The 20833-nt window shown below is 40.7% G+C and overlaps 2 protein-coding genes across 3 annotated transcripts; one reads left to right on the top strand and one right to left on the bottom strand.

The window, feature by feature from the left end:
* Nucleotides 1-1539: 1539 nt before the first annotated feature.
* homer1b (homer scaffold protein 1b) lies at nucleotides 1540-4587 on the bottom strand (the record flags this gene model as incomplete). Its single annotated transcript, XM_034200757.1, is given in 2 exon segments — nucleotides 1540-1671; nucleotides 3491-4587. Coding segments are annotated over 2 exon segments (426 nt in total), but the record flags the coding sequence as incomplete, so codon positions are not given.
* An 8816-nt stretch (nucleotides 4588-13403) lies between these two features.
* On the top strand, nucleotides 13404-19828 carry tent2 (terminal nucleotidyltransferase 2). Of its 2 annotated transcripts, XM_034200767.1 has the most exons (15): nucleotides 13404-13471; nucleotides 13795-13952; nucleotides 14719-14835; nucleotides 14922-15159; nucleotides 15249-15363; nucleotides 15436-15524; nucleotides 15622-15679; nucleotides 15858-15924; nucleotides 16028-16104; nucleotides 16222-16350; nucleotides 16430-16473; nucleotides 16742-16878; nucleotides 18000-18091; nucleotides 18483-18562; nucleotides 18662-19828. In XM_034200767.1, the coding sequence occupies exons 2-15, from the start codon at nucleotides 13840-13842 to the stop codon at nucleotides 18746-18748; spliced, it is 1443 nt and encodes a 480-aa protein (XP_034056658.1). In that variant the 5' UTR covers nucleotides 13404-13471; nucleotides 13795-13839; the 3' UTR covers nucleotides 18749-19828. The 2 variants fall into 2 exon arrangements, with proteins under 2 accessions (XP_034056658.1, XP_034056659.1); XM_034200768.1 differs by lacking the exon at nucleotides 13404-13471 and having other exon boundaries at nucleotides 13501-13952.
* The last annotated feature ends 1005 nt before the right edge of the window (nucleotides 19829-20833 follow it).

The following is a 20833-nucleotide window of genomic DNA, read 5'->3' as shown; positions in this document are numbered from 1 at the left end:
CCCTTACCCACAATGCCTCAGTCGAAACATGAGCTATATAGGTCACAGTTAGTAACCTCTCTATATGGACCTCTACATAGAAATGTACACGCACACAAACACACACACACAGATCAAAGTAGACTGTGTCATTGTGTTTTCCTGTAGAGTTTTTGTGTTTAATCAGAAGTGGTCGGTGTCTGAATTTGATCTCCAGGGTTATTTTAGTCGAGAGCAAGGATACATTCAGCGAGCCCAAAGCAGTAAGGTGAGCTCAGCTGAGGGAATTTGAACAAATATAAACACCCTGGCGCACAAACACACAGATACATATCCCCTATGTCGCTTTAGGGTGTGCTGATTCCCCGACAGTGCTCCTACAGAGTATTATTTTATATTCTGTACTGCAGAGAGTGGAGAGGAAATCAAATTGACGACTCTGCTGGAGCCAGTCTTGTGTATGCGATTAGTGGAGTTGCAATGAGTAACTTAATATCATTTCACTTCGGTGCAATATAATAGTTCTGCTACAGCGATCTAAATGCAGTTCTCAGTGTAAGTGCTGCAGGAGTGTTGGCAACGCAGTTATCTGAGAGGAGAATCTGATTATTTTTACTTCAGGCCGCAGAAAGTACTTCTAATTGTCTGCTGAGTGTCTGTTAAAACTGCTCTTCAGACACATTTCTCTCAAGGTGTAACATCAACTGTAAATCAATAAAACCATACTTGCTCTAAAGTCTCCAAGAAGTTAGAAAAATCTTTGGAAATGTTTTTTTTTACTTTCATGATTTATTATCTTTGATTATTGACAATAATGTTTGATTGATAATTTACAGAGCTTTAAATAAATAAAATGTATCATGTTACTGTAAACTCTAATACTTCACAAATTGTAAATTAGATTAAGAGAATAGAATATTATTGTAAGTATTAACAATAGTTGTTAAAAGGAGGAACATCTGATTAATTGTTATAGAAAGAATGGCAAAGTTATCTGCTTCTTCAATGAGATTATTTTGCAGTTTCTTTACTTCACTTTGACAGTAAATTGAATATCTTGTGGACGTTACAAGATACTTGAGCATGTCATCTTATAAAACAAATATAATATATAAAATAATCTACAATGAAGCCGCCCCTGTTCACGACGGAGCTGAATCATACTGCAGAGGAGCGAAAATTCACTACCTACTCAAACACACACACACACACACACACACACACACACACACACACACCACACACACACACACACACACACACACACACACACACACACACACACACACAACACACACACACACACACACACACACACACACACATATAAACACACAGAAAAAAGCCTCATTAGGGCTTACTGCCAAAAAGATTCTACACTTTTAAGGAAGCTATAGCAGTTAGAGCAAAAATAAATTAGAAATATCATCCACTCTTGGGGTCCGGGGGAGAAGAGAAGCCGCCCTGAGATTGATGCTAAAAGGTTTATAGTGGATACTGTGTGTGTGTGTGTGTGTGTGTGTGTGTGTGTGTGTGTGGGCAGATGAATGGGGGTGATACCTTGGCTAGATGATGCTCGGTGGAGAATCCCAGGCCGTACACCGTGTTGGCTCGACTGTCCGCCCACTGGCCAAACTTCTGTGAGGTCTTTGTGAACGTCATGTTGGGACTGATGGTGCTGTTGATTATTGCCTGCAGGATAGAAGCAACCCACTTAATACTCATTACATCAATGTTATTACCACAGTGTGTTTTAATATGTGTGTGTAAGACAGATAGTGGTGGTGAGGGGAATTTGGACACAAGTATGTGCTTTTTTTCCATTTCTGAATGAGGAAGATTATTCACATTACAATTTAGGAATATATATGACAACAGCAATGAGACATTATTTAGTTTGAACACAAAATGTACACATCAAAAGCTGAAGCAGTTGGTATTAATGCCTTAAACGTGGGTCTCTCAGACGTTTCAAACAGTATTGAAGTAGTGCCAGAGCAATTAGCCAATTAATCCATTAGTCGATTGATAGAAATTAAGGAACAATCTTTAAGCTTCTCAAATGTAAGGATATTTTTCAGATTTATGTAAGTTGAATGTGTTTGATTAAACAACGTCTTTCAAGTCATCACCTCAGGCTTCTGGGGAATTTGGAAAATGTCTTTTAGAAATGACTGCTAACAGGGTGCTGCTGCATTGCACTTAAAAAACCAAGGATTCAGTGGTCCACCAGTAGTTGAAAGTGCAATACAAAAGCAAGAGTGATTGATGTTATGGTGAGAAACTGGGAAAGTGTGTTAATTGAAAACGTAAACCACAGAGTCTGAAAGTAAAGTAAAGGGTGAGTCTGGCTATATTTTAAACGTTTCTTTGTGTCAATTAAAAGCATAAAAAGACCAAAACCGAGAATAACATTTCTGTGTGCTATAGACCAGTGTTGTTGTCCGAAAACTATTTACATCATAACTATAATGATCAAATTGGGCAGATTAATATGAGTCAATACATACACCCTCCAACTGCCAGAAATAATTACTAGTGCACCAAAGCCGCTGGCAAAAAATATTTCCTTCTTTCTTTCTGTCTGTCTGTCTTAATAGAAGGCTAGATCTTATTTAACCTCCATTGCTAAATAACTGTTATGGAAAACAAATGAATGGATGACCAATTAGCAGTGTTGTGTCACGGGTGGCATCAATACATAACGACGAGTTAAAAGGGGCAGGAGTCACTCATTGTGTGTGTGTGTGTGTGTGTGTGTGTGTGTGTGTGTGTGTGTGTGTGTGTGTGTGTGTGTGTGTGTGTGTGTGTGTGTGTGAAATTGAAGAGTTGAATTTAGTCATCCCTGTGGGTTGAGGGCTGTGATTTCTAAATGCATTATTTTTTTCTCATTTGACCATCAGCAGAGGTTCCCACACCTGATTTGAGATAATTAAACCTGAACTCTGGGACATGGCTTTGCTGCCACTGGTCAATGGATTCACACTTTTCCGTCTTTGCCACTCTGGATATTTTTCTACCTCCAATTCTTCTCAGTAGGCTATGTCATCTGTTTCTCTCATTAAACTTCCCCCCTCCTCTGTCCATAACTGGCGTGGAGTGTGCATGCTGGTGACTGGTCCCTCCCTATAAATCAGACCATGCCCGGCAGAAATATCCCTTCTGGATGTCTAACAAGAATATCCTGAGACTTAAAGTATGCAGATGGACACACACAAATACGGTAGTTGCATGCAAACACACAATGAAACATGAGCTGTCATCCTTGGGACGGTCTGCCACATCGAGCTCTTTTAAGCTGTGTCTGAACATTAAATCGCAGTGCAGAGCTTATAACATCATTAACACTCGCTAGATCACAGTGGCACTCAAATCCCCTGGAAGGCTGTTTGACGTCTTAATAAAACATGTCAGCTGGCAGAAATTAAAATGAACAATGGATGCAGTCTGGGAGGTATCAAGAGTTGTGTGTGTGACAAAGTGTGTTAGGCATTCAGTCACAATCCCTCACCTTGGTGCCATCCAGGCTGATGATGCGGTAGACATTGCGCGTACTGTCGTAGAAGTACGAGACGGTGACGGCGTGCTTGCTGGTGGGCAGCCAGTTCTTCTTGGTGTTGGGGTCAATCTGGAAGACGTGGGCCCTCGTGCTGTAGATGGGCTGCTCCCTGAAGGGGACGAAGAAGAAGTGGTGAACCTCTTTGTGCTGCAACACCAACGTCTCCCCAAACCCACCGCCAGCAGCACAACTCCTGCTGGACTCAGACCGTCCTGGCACACGAATGACCAACTCGCCATCCTCCATCGTTACGCCACAGAAAGAGAGGCTGCCAAAAGACCACTACATATACACATTGTCTACACCTGGATAACAAGCTGCTGTCAATCTAAAGCAGAGTTCCCGCATAACCCTAAAGTATACACTTCTTCTCGTACATTGTCGCTCTACTTGTAAACCGATACATTAAACTCAAACAGCTAACATAAACTCTCTGTCTTTCACTTCCTGTAAGTCAGCTCCGTCTCTCCGTGTTCTGATATGGAAATGCCTGCAGCACTGAGCGAGGGTCACACAGGGGAGCACAGAAGGGGAAAGGAGAGGGTTTAAAGCTAAATATAGACAGTAGGCCACGGTTAACCAAGAAAGACACACCCCACTGAACTACAGTTTCCACACAGACACACATACTGTAATGCATGTGCATATATCTAAACATGAGCAGACTATGAAACAGAAGTGGTGGAATCATAAATCTGATTGTAAGTGTGCCTCTGTGGCTTGGATCAAAACTCCATTGTGGTTTAAGATGAGTTAATTCCTTATTGACCCCTGGATGACGCTCATAACAGAGTTAGGATTCACTCCACTGTATATTGTTGGGGATTATATAAAAGTCATCTTTGTTTTTTGACCATTAACTCATCTGTCAGTAATGCACCACCTTCACTCTTTGTCCATTTATCCTTCGACTCCTCGGTATGCTCTTAACATGCCCTTGTATATTTCAGCATTGTTGGGGCTTTTTGGGTAATATCTACAGTCAGTACACACACACACACACACACACACACACACACACACACACACACACACACACACACACACACACACACACACACACACACACACACACACACACACACACACACACACACACACACACACACACACACACACACACACACACACACACACACACACACACACACACACCACACACACACACACACACACACACACACACACACACACACACACACACACACACACACACACACACACACACACACACACACACACACACACACACACACACACACACAGTGCAGGGTGCAGAGGGAGATATTCTGGGCTGGCAGTGCTGGTGCTGGCAGAGCAGGAGATAGAGAAGTGCTTACACTGCACTGGGGGGGGGGTGATGGGGGACATCAAAGGCTTGCTGTATAAATGAATATAAAAATTCAGCAGCAGCACCCCTCCTGTGTGTGATTAGCCAAGACTGGGAAAGAAAGAAAAACATGGAGACAGGGAAAGGGGAGAGAGGGAAGTCAGACAGGAAGAGAAAGATGGGGAATGTGGAGAGTAAGGGAAGTCAGAGAGTGCATCTGGGATGATTAATGCTGCTTCATAAAGCTGCTTGTGCGCAAATTATCATAATCATCGACAGCAGTGTAAGTGGCAGAACTGTGAGTCACTTCAACTCCCTCCAATCACACATCACACAACCACAGCCTGTCCGTATGATCCGTGCAATAGCCGCTTGGCAACCGGCATCGTTTTTCATTGCATAATGTGATGGAGCTGTGTCAAGTTTAGTGATTCTTGTTGCTCGATTGTGTTTGGACCAAACACAGCAACTTACTTGTGCTTTGATTTTTACATATGAGCGCCTGAGCCAAAGAGTTTTATTCCAGAACAACACCCACCAGTTGTAAAAAAAAAAGACAAGAGAAAGCAATAGGCCTACTTACTCCTACAACCAGACTTTTGAAAGGCAAAGAATAAATGATCGATTGAATCTTATCAAATATATCAGACATTTAATTATATTTGTATATTTTTCTCTCCTAAAACGCAGGCATATCCACAACACAAAAGGCATCAGGCCCATTATCAATGCCCCCACTTTATTCTACAGTGATTCTGGTCTGAGCCAAATAGCCTGTCAGAATGACTTGTTATGGGATTGCATAGAGGTCAATTAAGAACACGTTGATCCTCTTGAACTCAGCGAGAGGTGAACTCAGGCGCTAGCAGTGAGCTGCACAGATTTAGCATCTGGGAGGAACAAAAGCGGCAGATAAAGTCTTAAAATGCTGTCTATCTTCCAAAAGAGCATACAAGAGAGTGCATGTGAGAACAAAATCTGCCCATGGCACTATAACAAGGGAAACATGGTCTGAAGAATTCAAAATGATGAGGAAAAAGAAAGTGAGGAGGGGTCATTTCAGTGTAATGCGCAGGCTTGGGTGGTTTCTTCTTTTCTAAGGTCACATTGTTCTGTCGTATTTTATAATACACCTCGGTAAAACATCTTATTGATATTTCTTTTCGCTTGTATTTATTTGAATTGCATTTGATATTGAGGAAATCTAAAAATAACTTATCAGGTTACATACTAAAGCACTTTGAATTGCCTTGTGTTGAAAGGTGCTATATAAATAAACTTGCCTTGCCTACATTACTTTTATATTGTTATACTCAATTTACGTTACTGATTACTTTCTTTTACAAGTAGCTATTAATTGTAACGGAATACATGTTTTAATGTAACCCTCCCAACCCCGGTAATGCGTATAAGTGGTAAAGGAGAATGTGGAAAACACAGAGGAGGAATAGGAGGAGGAGGTGTGTAGCATGCAGAGTGTAGGCATGACACAAGGGCAGGTGATGGAACGTGAATGTTAAAACAGAGAGAGAAGGGGGCAGAACAAGAGAGGGAGGCAGACTGATGAAGTGAGAGAAGAAGGCCGAGATGAGGAAAATGTGGAGGAGGTGATGAATGTAGGAGAGGATGAGAAGAAGATGAAGGAAGTGGGATGCTCTAAATTGCAGCTTGTGTGATATAAACAATTATGTGCGCCGCTCATATGAACTTTCAGGAACCTAATAACAGTTTTTAAAGGAAAAGCCTGGAAAAGTGTCAAACAGCTACATGAGTAGGATGTGGGACACTTTGTTGTGGGAGGATAATGGTGATGATGATAAATGGATGGATGGATTGTGTAAGAGTTGCATCAAGAAAAGCAAGTTGCAGTACGTTCTGTTAATATTATATATAATACAACATAATAAATGATTACTCATATGTGATACAAATTCCTTGTATGTGTAAACCAACGTGTCAATCTTTACTCTGATGTGATCTGGGCAAGTGAGTACTGAAACATTTTATTTTTTAAAGTAAACCTTTCATTTCATGTCAAATTAAAGTTATGGCTTTAGGCTTTCAGTCAGCAGTGGTAGGTTTTAGAAAACAGAGAAGAGTGAAACAAAAGGTAGACTGATATAGAGACAGGGTGATTGCTCTGGGGTAGGTTGTGATTTAAAGGGTCAGTACAGAAAAATTGCAACAATAAAATCTGGGCTAAATAGTTTTGATTTTATTTGCCAAGGTTTTGAAACCTTTCTGTCTTCACTCAAGTATAATGGAGGTGAATAAGAAACTTGTTTGATTATTAAACAGAACACGTAAAACAGAAACAAGCCTCAGTCAGTCTTGACTATCCAAATGTGAACCGTTTTTATTGGACAAATTTACTTCCAAATAAATAGTCCCCGTGAGAACTTTTCAAATGGATGTTGGATGATTTGTATTTGAATAGATGTAAACTATTATGTAAAACACACACTTCCTGAATGGCTAGATTGTATTGAATTTTGCAATCAGAGTGACCCTTTAAAATATCTCAAACTGTGGCACACATATCAACCCAGCACATGCTGACATAGGTATTGATTGGCAAACAACACTGTACCAATACCCACAAGGCATTTCACATGAGTACACACACACACACACACACACACACACACACACACACACACACACACACACACACACACACACACACACACACACACACACACACACACACACACACACACACACACACACACACACACACACACACACACACACACACACACACACACACACACACACACACACACACACACAGAGTCCCAACAGGTGTTGCTTATAGCGCCTTTTGAGCTTCACGGGGTTGACGCAGATGTGCACACACTCATTTTTTGAGTATGAGTATGTTACTAAACAGCTTGCACACACACACACACACACACACACACACACACACACACACACACACACACACACACACACACACACACACACACACACACACACACACACACACACACACACACACCACACACACACACACACACACACACACACACACACACACACACACACACACACACACACACACACACACACACACACACACACACACAGGTTCATCCCAGGAGATTTTGCTTTCCCTTGCCAGCTCTATGTTCATCCCCGTCTCTGAAGAAATTGTCCTTATTTCCAGATTTCTTCATTCATTCAACTGAGTAGCGCTTGGAGGCAAGTAGATCTTATTTAAGGTAGAGAGAGATCATTAATGAGAGAGCTCCCTGTTGCTATATCTACTGGGAGCGGCTTCGATGACCTGAGTTGTGCCTATGAACACACACTCTCTCTCTTTCATACACACACGCACACCCACACAAACAGGCAAAGACAGGCAGAGAAACTCAGTCCGTCAGTGCATTAATTGTATTTGCCCAATGAAGTGAAAGCACATCAGAGAGTGTTGATAAGCATCTCCAGTTCTCGTCCAACTCTAATGTTCTTCTCTGTGCCATTACCATTAGAGCTGTAAGTGGCTTGGTGTTCAGCCATGAGGCCGGAAGTGAAATATGACTCTATCTGTGTGTGCCATTACCACCAGATTGGCAGCCAGACAACATATCTGTAACTGTGAACGGTTACATCTCATCTGTGGTATTCAGACTTTAACGCACACTGCATGCAGCATAGTGCTCTGGATTACAATGTATTCCACTGCTGATCAATTGAGTCATTGGGTCAGTTGCATAACAGTAACTTAGTCACCAGTATGGCAGAGCCCAGTGGAGAGCTGCAGCTGAGTGGGAGACTGCTGAATGATGTGCTGCCCACACTGTAGGAGGGCAGAGTGGGAGCCTGGGAAGCCTCTAGTGTATTGTAAATAGTTAATGCAGAAGTTTTGGCTGATGCCTTGAAATCGCACCATGCTTGTGCCATATTGTTAACCTCCTGCCGTGCAATTAATCACAATGAACTGCAGGAGACAGCTGTTAATGAACGACAGGCTTGGTGTGGGGAAATGAACCGCTGAGCTCAGGGTTAGGGGACATGCAAATGAGCGGCGCTGCGCACTAGGCGGATATTTCACCGATGGGTGCCATGGTGTTGAGGATGTGTAAGGTGGCGGTCACTGTGCTGCCATAGAGACAGGAAGCCACTTTCTGTCACTGGAGCCTTGTGAAGCACACTGACATTCCCCTGCTTCTGATATTATAATGTTCCCAGACCTTTTTTTTAGCAAGACCCGGAACAGGATGTACATCACACCACAGATCTCTGAGAATATTGGAGAAGAAATGCTGTTGTTATACATGCCTTCTTTCAGTATTACATAACTGTCTGTAATGTAGGTGGGGAGTTAACAGCAGAACAGACACCTAGAAAAAAAACCTGTATTCACTCTCATTGTTCTTGTGCAATAAGAGTGAATTAAAGCCTTGCTTCATGTCTGTGAGAACACCCAATCACTTCTACTTTGGGAATAATTGCAGATTTACCCACTATATTTTGATCCTAAAAGTTTGATGATGGAGCCACTTATGCACCAGTATATGAGTGACAGCATGTTGGGCCCAACGCATATTTCTGTTTCACTAAACAGAGCATATTCAAAGGAGAGAGAAAATAAATATCCTTCATTAAATGACTGAAAATATATTGTTTTAGTGTGCAGCATATCAAGGCCCTGCAAATATAACCTACTCAACCACACATGCACAGCCTACCTGAGCTATTTAGGCTATACAACGTCATGTAAGACACAGAGATACATTTTAAAGCACACGCCCGGGTCATTATTGTGTTATGTGGTGTGGTTTCTAATAGAGAAGTTCATACCCTGTGAAGCAGCCGTAGCTGATATGAATGCAGAAAGGAGCGAAAGGGGGTCTCAGTCAACCCACTGGATAATAATCACACTTACCCCATTGTTATGGTCGACATTGCAGCGATATATGTGTTCTCTCTGGCAATAAAAACGTATATATCTCGGATTGGCCGCTGCGTATCAAAGTCTTCTCTCTACACGACAGGCTTCAATGTATCACCGTCGGTGCGTCTGCAGGAATTTGATGACAACTGGTCCATTCCCCTGCGCTGTCACGGCATGAAATCACACATACATGTCGCTCTGCACATGGCACGGAAGTCAGACCTTCTACTCCTGCTTTGGCGCTGAGTGCTTGGTGATGGAGCAGCTGATCCAGCGCAGAGTCCTTTATGGAGATCCGAGATAATTGTCGCGTAAATTACAGATCCTCGCTGGAAGGGTGGAGAAGCCTTGCTGCCTGAACTGGGAAAGACAACCCTCATTTAGCCACTAGATAACGCACAGCATCCCACCGTCCACCCGCCTCCCTCTATCTCTCTCTCTCTCTCTCTCTAATTACCATAGGCTCACACCCCCGCTCTCTCATCCAGACTATTTCACACCCTTACCAGTGCATTTCTAGAATAAAGCCAATTTCCGATTTTTCTCTAAACCTGCAGTATATATTTTGCTTATGCAACATCGATTTTATTTTTAACTGATTAACAGCGCTCCTGGTCAATACTGATATGTGGAGAGTCGTTTGCATAGAATTAACTATCCTTCCGTTTGGCTGTAAGAGTGATTTATTGATCTAAGCCTATCCGCACACCCCGATGTGTACCCCGCCCCCAAAACCGCTCCACATCTGGCTGATGAGTCCCCGCTTCCCTCCCACTCAGATCACTGTCAGTATTGAACTGCCTACGTCACGACACTGTCCTCCGCAGTGACGTCACTCGATGCTCGAGGGACTGATGCCATTTTACGCGTTATTGTTTTATAAAAAGTTTAGTAGGAAGTGGCCTACTCACCAAATACTCTAAGAAAAATGTTACTCTCTGGCTGTATATGCAGTGTGGAAGATTCAGGTCTTTTTACTAAAAGCAGAACAATATATAATCTATAAAATAAAATGCTGTGCAATAGGCCTATATAGGCTATATATTTTGATATGGTAATTTGTTGTAACTACTGCTACTTATTTTTTTTTAATTTGACCATGGAGCACCATGTACGTGTTATTTGTTTTTTGCTTATTGTGTTTTTTATTATTAATAATAATATGTGACTCCTTTTTTATATCATAATGTAAGTATACTCTTTTTAATGAATCTGCACTCTTGCTGTTGTACAGGGACGTGCACAGACATTTGGAGGGGCTATTGCTCTAAACTAGAAAAAGGGCCTCCCCCCACCCCCCCAAAAACGTAAGAGGTTTTTTAAAAAATGTATTCTTATTCTTATCATTCTTTATGAGCACAGTAACGGTAAGGTATCTAATTACTTATTTATTTAGTAGGCCTATTCCATAACTTAATAACAGAGATGGTCAAACTTAAATTGAGACATGGCAGAAATCCTAAATGAAGCGGGGCAGTGAAGTGTTCTCCCGTATGTGAGAGAGGGCGATCAAGAAAAGAGAGAGAGCGGTGAGGGAGTTTACGGAGCAGTGTTTTTTTTGTAAATAACTGACGGTGTCAAGAGGAAGTAAAGTCCCCTGGTTTGTCCCATATACTCTAACTGCCATGAGAAAACTCAAAATCAATAAAAGCATATTTAAAAACAGGGACATTTCTGGGGACAGATTGACCCGAGGATTGGCCACCAAAGCCAGGCAGGCACATGATCACCATAGCCATATGAGGTCGGACTCGGAGGGCTTTCCTTTGCTTTTCAGCTGTCAGATTGTAAACAAAGTCACGTGACTGGGGGCAGATGACAGCGCTGACAAGGTGTGTTTTATCGCAGCGAGACTCTACAATACTAATTGTGGGCTTATCATGTTTATTCGGCAGAAAAAAAAGACTTTCGCTCTCTCCAGAGGGGCAGGTCAGCCAAAAAGTTCAAAAGGGCCGTTGCCCGGGCAACATTAGCCCGTACCTGTGCACGTCCCTGCTGTTGTAATACCCTTCATTTTCCTGTTGCAGGACAAATAAAGGAATTCTGATTCTGATAAAAGTTATTAAAAAAACAAAAAGGTCCTTCTTCCAAATTGCTACTTAAATACAGAAGTATTATTAGCTAAATAAAAGCACATAAAGTATCGAATTAAAATATCTAATTTGCTGAAAGGCTCCGTGTTAATATATTAAAGAACCCAGTCCATTTTAAGGCTTGGGATTGTTTATCAATAAATCAATTGTTGTTGGCATCCTCTAAACAAAAGATAAATCAAATTGCTAATCTGGATATTGCTTTAAAATGACTGAATTATGCATGCACTATTGTGTATGAACTGTAAACATTGTTGGGATCTGATATGATTTATTTTTCATATTATAATATATACACTGTGGTAAACTATAGATTTCCTCCATTACAAATGTATGGGATGCTGCTAGACAAAGTAAGAGAAGACCAAAAAACGTCAATAATTTGTTAAATGTGCAGATTAAGTGCTCGTAACATTAATGTCAGTCGTCTTCTCATCGCTCTTATCTTTATGTTATCATTGATGAAACATCTAAACCATGAAAAGCAAAAACACACCCTAAAATAGAAACCATACATTGCATCATTACCTATTTTTGTAATCTTACAGGATAAAGACATATTGTATTCAGGTGTGACTCTGAACACACAGAGCCTTTTTCTAAACAGCCTCTACCTGTGTAAAGAAAGTATGCAATTTGAACAATAAAAAGGCAATTATTATAATGGCCAGTCATTAGGTAGAAGATCTAATGCAGACAGAGAATTGTAATGAACAGTTCCTAAATAATATTAAGACAACTGATCTCTGATGCCCTGTTGAGAGGAAACTATCCGCTGAAAATGTATCCATATTGCTAATTTTACACAAACCTTCCGCAGTTATTGATAAAATATGTTACTTAACGTTAGTCAGGTATCATCAGTTTAGTCATTGATTGTGAAGGGGTCCCTTAAGGGAAAAGGCTGGGAACCACCCTTAAGCTGCAGCACAGAAAATAGATCATGCCCAACCTGACCACAGCCAGTCGTGGTAGTTTATTTTTTGGAGTCAAAGTAACAATACAAATTGTAAAAAAATAAAACTCTGTTACAAGTAAATATCCTTTGTTACAAGTAAAAATCCTGCATTCAAAAAACAAAGAATCTTGGCATCAAAACGAACTTAAAAGTAAAAGTACTTGTTAAGGGTTATGGCCCATTTCCTAATCAACTATATTGCATTACTGAATTATTATTATTGAGGCATTCATGTGTCTTTCACAGCTTGTAAAGGGGAGCACATTTTAATAACTTATTAACCTATACATGTCAGTGTTTATTTACAAAAATACTGAGATGTATTACATATTTGTTTTAGCTCATAATCTTAATGTGAAAAGTAACTATTTCTTAAAGATGTCAGATATAGGTAGTGGAATAAAAAGTTCAATATTTGCTTTCAAAATATAGTGGAGTAAAATTATAAAGTAGTATACAATGGAAACACTCAAGTAGTAAGTAGGCTTATTTGTTTACACTGTCTTTAACTCAACATCAAATAAGCCTTACCTTTTAATGTAACTGTTATGGCCACTGGCCCTTTAAATCGAAATCCATTACGTCATGGCATCAATGCGGAAGTGTGTAGGAAAGACATTCAGTTTTGTTTACATGTGACATGCATTTGGTAAGTGTTACAGTTAGTTTTTGGAGTAAAATGTGCTTAACATTTTGTTACACGTCTCTATAAACATAGTCTTCACACCAACCTATACATACTCCGATTTAATTAAGAGATAATAGTTGTTACCGTTTTTGGATTAGCTAGCTGGGCGGTGCTAGCGTCAGTTAGCTCACCATTTTTGACTGATCACTAGTTTCGATTTCCTCAGAATACTTGTTTTGACATTACGTTTCGGTTATGTGTTCCGTATCGGTGGTAGCCACAGTTCTCCATTAATTGTGGACACTACCAGCCGTGTTGTGGCTCAGTTATTTTCTTTCTTTCAGGAGGTCTTTGGAGTTGATGCTGGAGCTCAGTGAAGATCCTACAGCATGTTCCCCCGCAGCGCCTTACCGAGGGACCTGTCTGCCTTCCGTCACGGCCCGTACCCTCCCCCGGGCCCCCAAACCTACAATTACAACCACGGGAGCCGGGCTGCTGTCAAGTAAGCCTGGCTAAATACTCACTGCTCTGATCTGTTAGACATCAACAACATCAACAACATCACTGAAATAGTCGTGAATGTTCAAGTACATTTACTCAAGTACTGTACACATGTGAGTGACTATAGGTATGTGTTTGAGTAAAGTTCATGTTTTTTTTTAATTTATTCTATAAACTACTGACTACATTTCTCTGTGTTGGAATTCAACAGACACTAACATGTTATACATGTTATGGCTGTCATACATGTAGAGATCGAGATTTAAGAAAAATGCGTGTGGTCTCTTAATTATTTTCAGAGCTGTATTTCGTACATGTAGTTAGTTTACAGATTTTGATTAATAATGTGAAATATAATCAACTCTTAAATAAGACTTTAGTTACACCTTGAGTAAATTAACAATCTACTCTGCAGCATACAAAGTCATTAAAACTAGCTGCACCTTTACCAACACTGATAACACTTTAATGCGTCAATAATTATAATCAGAACATATCATATACATCATCATATCATACATATACATATATTGTTCTGAAATGTGCCAATCTGCATTATGAGTACTTTTACTTTTGGTACTTTTAAGTATATTTTGATGCTAATACTTTTGTCCTTTTGCGTATTGTTTTGATGCAGGACTTTTACCTTGAAACAGAGTATTCCCACACTGGTACTTGTACACAAGTACAAGATCTGAGTACTTCTCCCACCTCTGAGTTTGGGTTACTTATTTGCTTATGTATTTGTGAACATGTCTTTCTGGTAGCTTCCATGGTCCTGGACCACAGAGGTTTCCACCATATGAATGGAAAGAGAGGCCACTTCCTCCAGCCCCTCATCCAGTCCATCATCCCTACGCACCAAACATGACCAACAGTCGCAAGTATGTCATTTTACTATTTAATCATGGTTGGACAATCCGTGTTTCCTTTTATTATTTCTTAAACCTTCCTTTTGTGTTTCTTCCAGGAGGCAGAATAGCGAATACAGCCCCAATGTTGTAAAGCGCCAACGCATTGAGTCCCATCCCCACCCATCCTTAGCCTCTCCTCTACCTCGAACCCCTCCCCCCCGTCGTCCTGACCGGGCGGTGGCAGGGTCATCGAGACCTCCTTTCGTTGGTCAAAGTCCACCTGCCCTCATCCATCCTCAGGGGGTAGATGTCCCTGAGAACTTCAACAGCCTGCAGGCCTATGCCAGGGATGAGGTATTGTATATTCAAATGGCATTAACCTGCAGTTTACATCACATCTGAGCAATGCTTAGTTCTTAGTGTGCATGTGTTTGTGTCCTCAGTTGAGCTGTCAGATGGTGGAGATGTTCGAGGCGTGCCAGCAGCAAGCTTCGGATTTGGACCGGAAGGAGTTGTGCCGAACTCGGCTGCAGGACGACATACAGGGTCAATATCCAGGTGTGTATGAAATCCACAATCATGCCCAGACTTCCTGTCGTGGTTCCTTTTCACTCAGTGTGTTTCTCACAGTGGCACGGCTTTACCTGACTGGATCCTCTATGAATGGATTGGGCTGCAGGAGCAGTGATGCTGATATGTGTCTGATCATCAAAGGAAATGTGAGTTGCTTTGACTCTATACGATGTTTGTCATCCAGAATGTGTTTGTACAATCAGAGATACCCACTTCCTTTTAAACACCTTTCCTTTTTTATAGAAAAAACTCGATCCTATTAGCGTACTCAGTGTCCTCCAAAGGTTGTTCAAGTCACTACGTGAGTCATAATGAATAAATACAAAATGTAGAACATATTGTGATTATGTTGACATACTTATGTTTTCCACATAGTCCACCAGGTGGAGCTACTTATCCTTTTGGAGAGAGAGTTTCAAGTGAACATGAAATGAAACCAAAACAACCATAACTGTCATGATGTTTATTTTGATTGATAGCATATGTGGAGAGGACTCAGCTGATCAGAGCCAAAGTGCCGATCCTCAGGTTCAGAGAGAGAGGCAGGTAGGAACAAAACAGATATTAAACCTCTTTTTCTTTTGTATAACTATTCTTTTACCTTAGCAAAGCCAGAAAGCATTGTTAAAAGGACTCCTTCCCTCTTTAGTGATCTGGAGTTTGATCTGAATTTCAACAACACAGTGGGCATCAGAAACACATTCCTTCTGAGGAGTTATGCCTTTGGTGGGTGAGATCTTTTTAAATTCCTGCCGAATTCTAAGTCTGCTCCAACTGTCCTTCCCAAGCAGCGCTTTTAATGCTTCTTGTTTTGACCCGCTGCCTGTGTGTGATGTCTCTCAGCTGATCTCAGGATAAGACCCCTGATCCTCGTTGTCAAGAAATGGGCCCAACATAATCATATCAATGATGCCAGCAAAGGAACGTTGAGCAGCTACACACTCGTGCTGTTGGTGCTGCACTACCTCCAGAGTCAGTACACTCACACACAAGACCTTTCTGTTTCCATTTATTACTTAATGTGAAACTTATCTTGTTGCTTTTTCTACAGCTCTCAATGAACCTGTCCTTCCCTCTCTACAGATGGACTACCCCGTAAGTGTCTTCCATTGTTTTTGCAATTCATTGTAACTTATTGTAACCAGTGTATTCCGGGTTCATTACCAGAAGTGCAAACTAGTATGTTATATTGGCAAATTATAGAAAATACAAAACGTTCAACACCTTGCGCACACGCCTTACAATTCGTATCACTTTTAAAAAGAAGACATTTCTGCATCATATTGACTTTTCTGTACTCATCACAAATAAATCACATTATGTGCTTGGTTTGAAGTCTTTTGTCCCGTGCCTTGATTTTCAGGACTGTTTTTTCCCCCTCATGGACATTGACATGGTCCCAGAGGGGCCCAAAAACGTCCCTCCCTACATATCGAGCAACCAGTCCTCTCTGGGAGAGCTTCTTCTGGGCTTTCTCGGATACTATGCCACGGTCTTCAGGTAGACACCACATTTCTGAGTCTAGTGTTTCACATTCACCCATACCATGGTTCTTTGGCCTCCTCCTTTTCTTGCTCCCTTTCCTTATCTCCTGTCTTCTTGCTAACTTCTCCCACCTCTCCAGTCCCCCATCTCTTCTCTTGCTCCTCTATCCTGCATCCTCTTCCCTGGTTTCATGTTTCTGGGTGAGGGGCAGGAGCAGGTGGGACCTCTGGCCTTACACAGCACTAACATGACATACCATGATCCCTGTGTTTGCGATATATGTGTTACCGTAACACGCATAGGGTTGCACTATCCAGGAGTATTTAAGATGGGGAATTAAGTGGAAGTGACACAAAATAATATATAATATAAAATGTTAGGTTAAAAAAACTTTAAAAAATACGAAAACCTTAAAATTAGGCAAACTTTTTGGGAAGTTCTGGTTAACTTGGTCACGCTCCAGTCACAAGGCTGAACTAAAACTCACAAAAACCCACTGATTTTTTTATTTCACTAACAAACAGGTTTGATTTACAAATTGTATGTGCTTTATGTTACTGCAAGTTTTTACAGGGATCAACACATATTCCTACGTTTCTTGACAGCCATTCATTCCAAACCAACTCCACATTCTGTACTTATTAATCATCAAGTTTCATTTGCAGTAACGGAAATCTCTTCATTTGATGTTTGCAGAAAAACGAACTGTGTTTGTACCTTTCATCTGATGCATTAAGTGAAGCTTCGACATTTAAAACTTAAGTTAAATGACAGATAATATGAGGACAAGACACACAATATTTCGACTCAGGACTAGGATTAATTGTATTCGTTTTAAAGATTTACTTTGCCGAACCCACATGACAATTTCCTATCTTTGATAGAAATAGGAATGTTTTATGTTCAAATGATCTTTGCTAGGCGAGGTTTCATTTGTTCGTTGCATTGACTGCATTGAATGAAAGTAAAACCAACTGAGCCTGAGGTACAGATCTATCCCCTTGTTAGTTGGCAGGAAAGTTTGCATATTTTGCAGCTGATTAGCTCAACTTGAGGTCATTGAGGACCTTTTTCATTGTGTCATTTTAATTATAATAACAATTAAATAATTCCCCTACTTTTGCATTGTCTTGCAGTTGGGATAGGAAGGTGATCTCTGTTCGAGAGGCCAAAGCTTTTCCCAAGAACAACTCTCCGACATGGAGAAACAAATTCATTTGTGTGGAAGGTAAACATTTGCACCACCATGTGTCTAAAACATGAGCCTAAATGCTACATGTCCAGTGTACTGTTTTATCCCAGCAGCTATTGCGCAAATTAACACATCATAGGAGTATCACGCAGATGCCTATTTTTATTTATTTATTTAATTATGAATTTTGAATGTCCATGTTTGTACTAGTGTTTTCCTTCTTAAAATGTTTCTGAAATATTTTGAGATTTGGTTGAGCAGGGTATTCTTGAGCTTTTTACTAGTCCTTTTATTAGAGATGTGTCTGTTGTTTGTGTTTGTTCTTAGTGTCAGGATGGACCCCTTGTCTTTTTCTCTGCAAACAAAATCTACCTACGGGTACAAATAAATAACCTGAACCTGGTCACAGCAATGTTTTGTATTGCAGAGCCGTTTGAAAGGAACAACGTGGCCAGGGCAGTCCATGAGAAGATCAAGTTTGACGCCATCAAAGCGGAGTTTGCTGTGGTCAGTCCTAAGAACTACGCTGTATTTTCTCCTCTTTACTCTAAGGGCCAGCCATGAGTTATTCATAATCCTCTGCTTCTCATCTGTGTGTCTGCGCAGTCATACCGGATACTAGAGGACGTGCAGGACCTGAACTCCATCCTCCCAGTCAGAGAAATCATTAATAAGGAATCCTCCAGGAGATAAGGGGTTCCTCTCATTAGACGAGCGGACAGGAGTCTTCTACCTCAAGAGAGGCCCGTCCCCGGAAAGAGAAACCCATTTGGATGTGCTCACAGCCAGGAAAAAAAAGTCTCTGAATGCTCTCGCTGCCTTGATATGGGTTAACCACATCATAGGGTGTTTCCAGTGGCAGTACTTGTACTTGGAAATACTGGGCTCACTTTCAAATGCTTCTATAACTTCAAATAATTGAAACTAAATGTAAAAATATAATATTTCTGAAGTGACAGCAGAGGGCTCTGCACTGAAGCAGGATAATAATGGTCAGTGTTATTAAGGATGGTTATAGCTGCTACATAACACTCTTTACCAACTCGATTGGCATTACTGGAAAGTAGTTAGGAATATAGAAAAAGGATGAAAATACTTCCTGCAATCTGTTAGGATCTGAAGTTTTATTAAATGGATGCGGCAACGTTTTGTTTCGACTGTTCTGGACCAGGTTCATCTCAGTTACATTTGTATCCACATTGTTAGAGCCATAGTTTTAAAGAAGGTGCCAATCATTTGCTTTTGCATCATATGTACAGTATGTAGTCTACTGCCGGTATGGACCAACTTGTAATATCAGAACCTTTCGTTCTATTTTTCTAGGTCAGTGGTGAAGCTATCGTGGGTTTAAACATCCATAGACATTGTTTTCTACATCTATCCTCGTCTTTTTCCATAATTCATCATCTTTAAGTTGCTAAAATTAGCTTGTTTAAGTTAGTGTTATATTATAAGTGACTCTGGGAATCACTAGAGGGCTGCGGGGGGCCACACTCTGGATGTTGACACTTCTTCATCATTGCTCCTGATGAGCTGTATTCATTTCCCTTGATAGACATGCTGTGTCATTTGAGTTCATCTACTTGATTTATTTGGACATAAATTCATGCTATTCATTCATTATTCTGTTCATTCAATGCATAAGTTATTTAAAGAATCTACACTTTGACGTGACTTTTTTTTCTTCTCCAGATTATATTTTCTCTTTTTGTACATTTTGTTCAAAGCTGAACTTTTAAATGTTTATTAAAAAAATGAAATATCTGAGGATGACGAGTGTCTATTTCATATTTTTGAGCTTGATGTTAAGCACGTTGAATTATTTGCTACAAACAAGTTGGAACTGATAGAAGTTCAAAAATAAATAGTACATAATTATATTTGATCACCTTGGAAATAAGAATCAGGATTAGAGATTTTATTCACAGAAACGATGTTTAAAGGGGCCCTTTTGTGATTTTTGGGGGTTTCCCTTTCCTGTAGTGCGTTATAAAGGTTTTTGTGCATGTCAAAGACTAAAATCCCAAAGATAACGAAAGAGGGAGGTTCTCTCCCAAAGTCTTTATTAGGCTCCTTTGTTTATTTCTGAGACAGTGACATCACTACGTAACACTCACACTTCTATTGGCTAGCACTCCAACACCTTGTGTGATAGAATAAGGGGCGGGGCATCTCTAAGCAATTGACAGGGCCAGCTGTGCTGCAGCACAGGCAGTATGAGAAAAATAAAGCACTTTTTGAACATTAAAGCATGTAAACATCTCAAAGTAGAGGAACAAAATACAAATACGAACCTGAAAATGAGCAGAATAGGGCCCCTTTAACCTGAAACATATATTAACCATAAGCACAATAAAAAACAGTTCACCTGATATTTCATGTAATTTTGTTTCCTCGAGGTAATGCCGACTAGACCATCATTCTGAAGGCATTTAGGATGATGTTTTATGTGCTGATTCTTGGCTCCTGAATATCCACATTCTAAGTTAAAAGGCTCTCTGACGCCTCCTCTGGCAGCTCGTGCACAAGTTCGTTTTTGTTGTGTGGTTTGACACCTTATTAGACTTGTTTTATGGTTTTTGTATAGTGTCAGCGCTGGTAGGGGGTAGATAACTCACCCGATGCATGCATGTGTGTCAGTTTGTGTGTGCGTCTCTGTTTAGCGATGCCACCGGCAGCAGGGGGACCAGGGGGTACTGTTTCAGCACACGGCCTATATTTAACTCAGCGAGGGGATTTTGTTCTTAAAGTCCCACTGGCTAATTCATCTTGCACTGA

This window comes from Gymnodraco acuticeps, unplaced genomic scaffold (assembly GCF_902827175.1).
Source record: "Gymnodraco acuticeps unplaced genomic scaffold, fGymAcu1.1, whole genome shotgun sequence".
Lineage (NCBI taxonomy): Eukaryota > Metazoa > Chordata > Actinopteri > Perciformes > Bathydraconidae > Gymnodraco > Gymnodraco acuticeps.
This window is presented reverse-complemented; position numbering and strand designations above follow the sequence as displayed.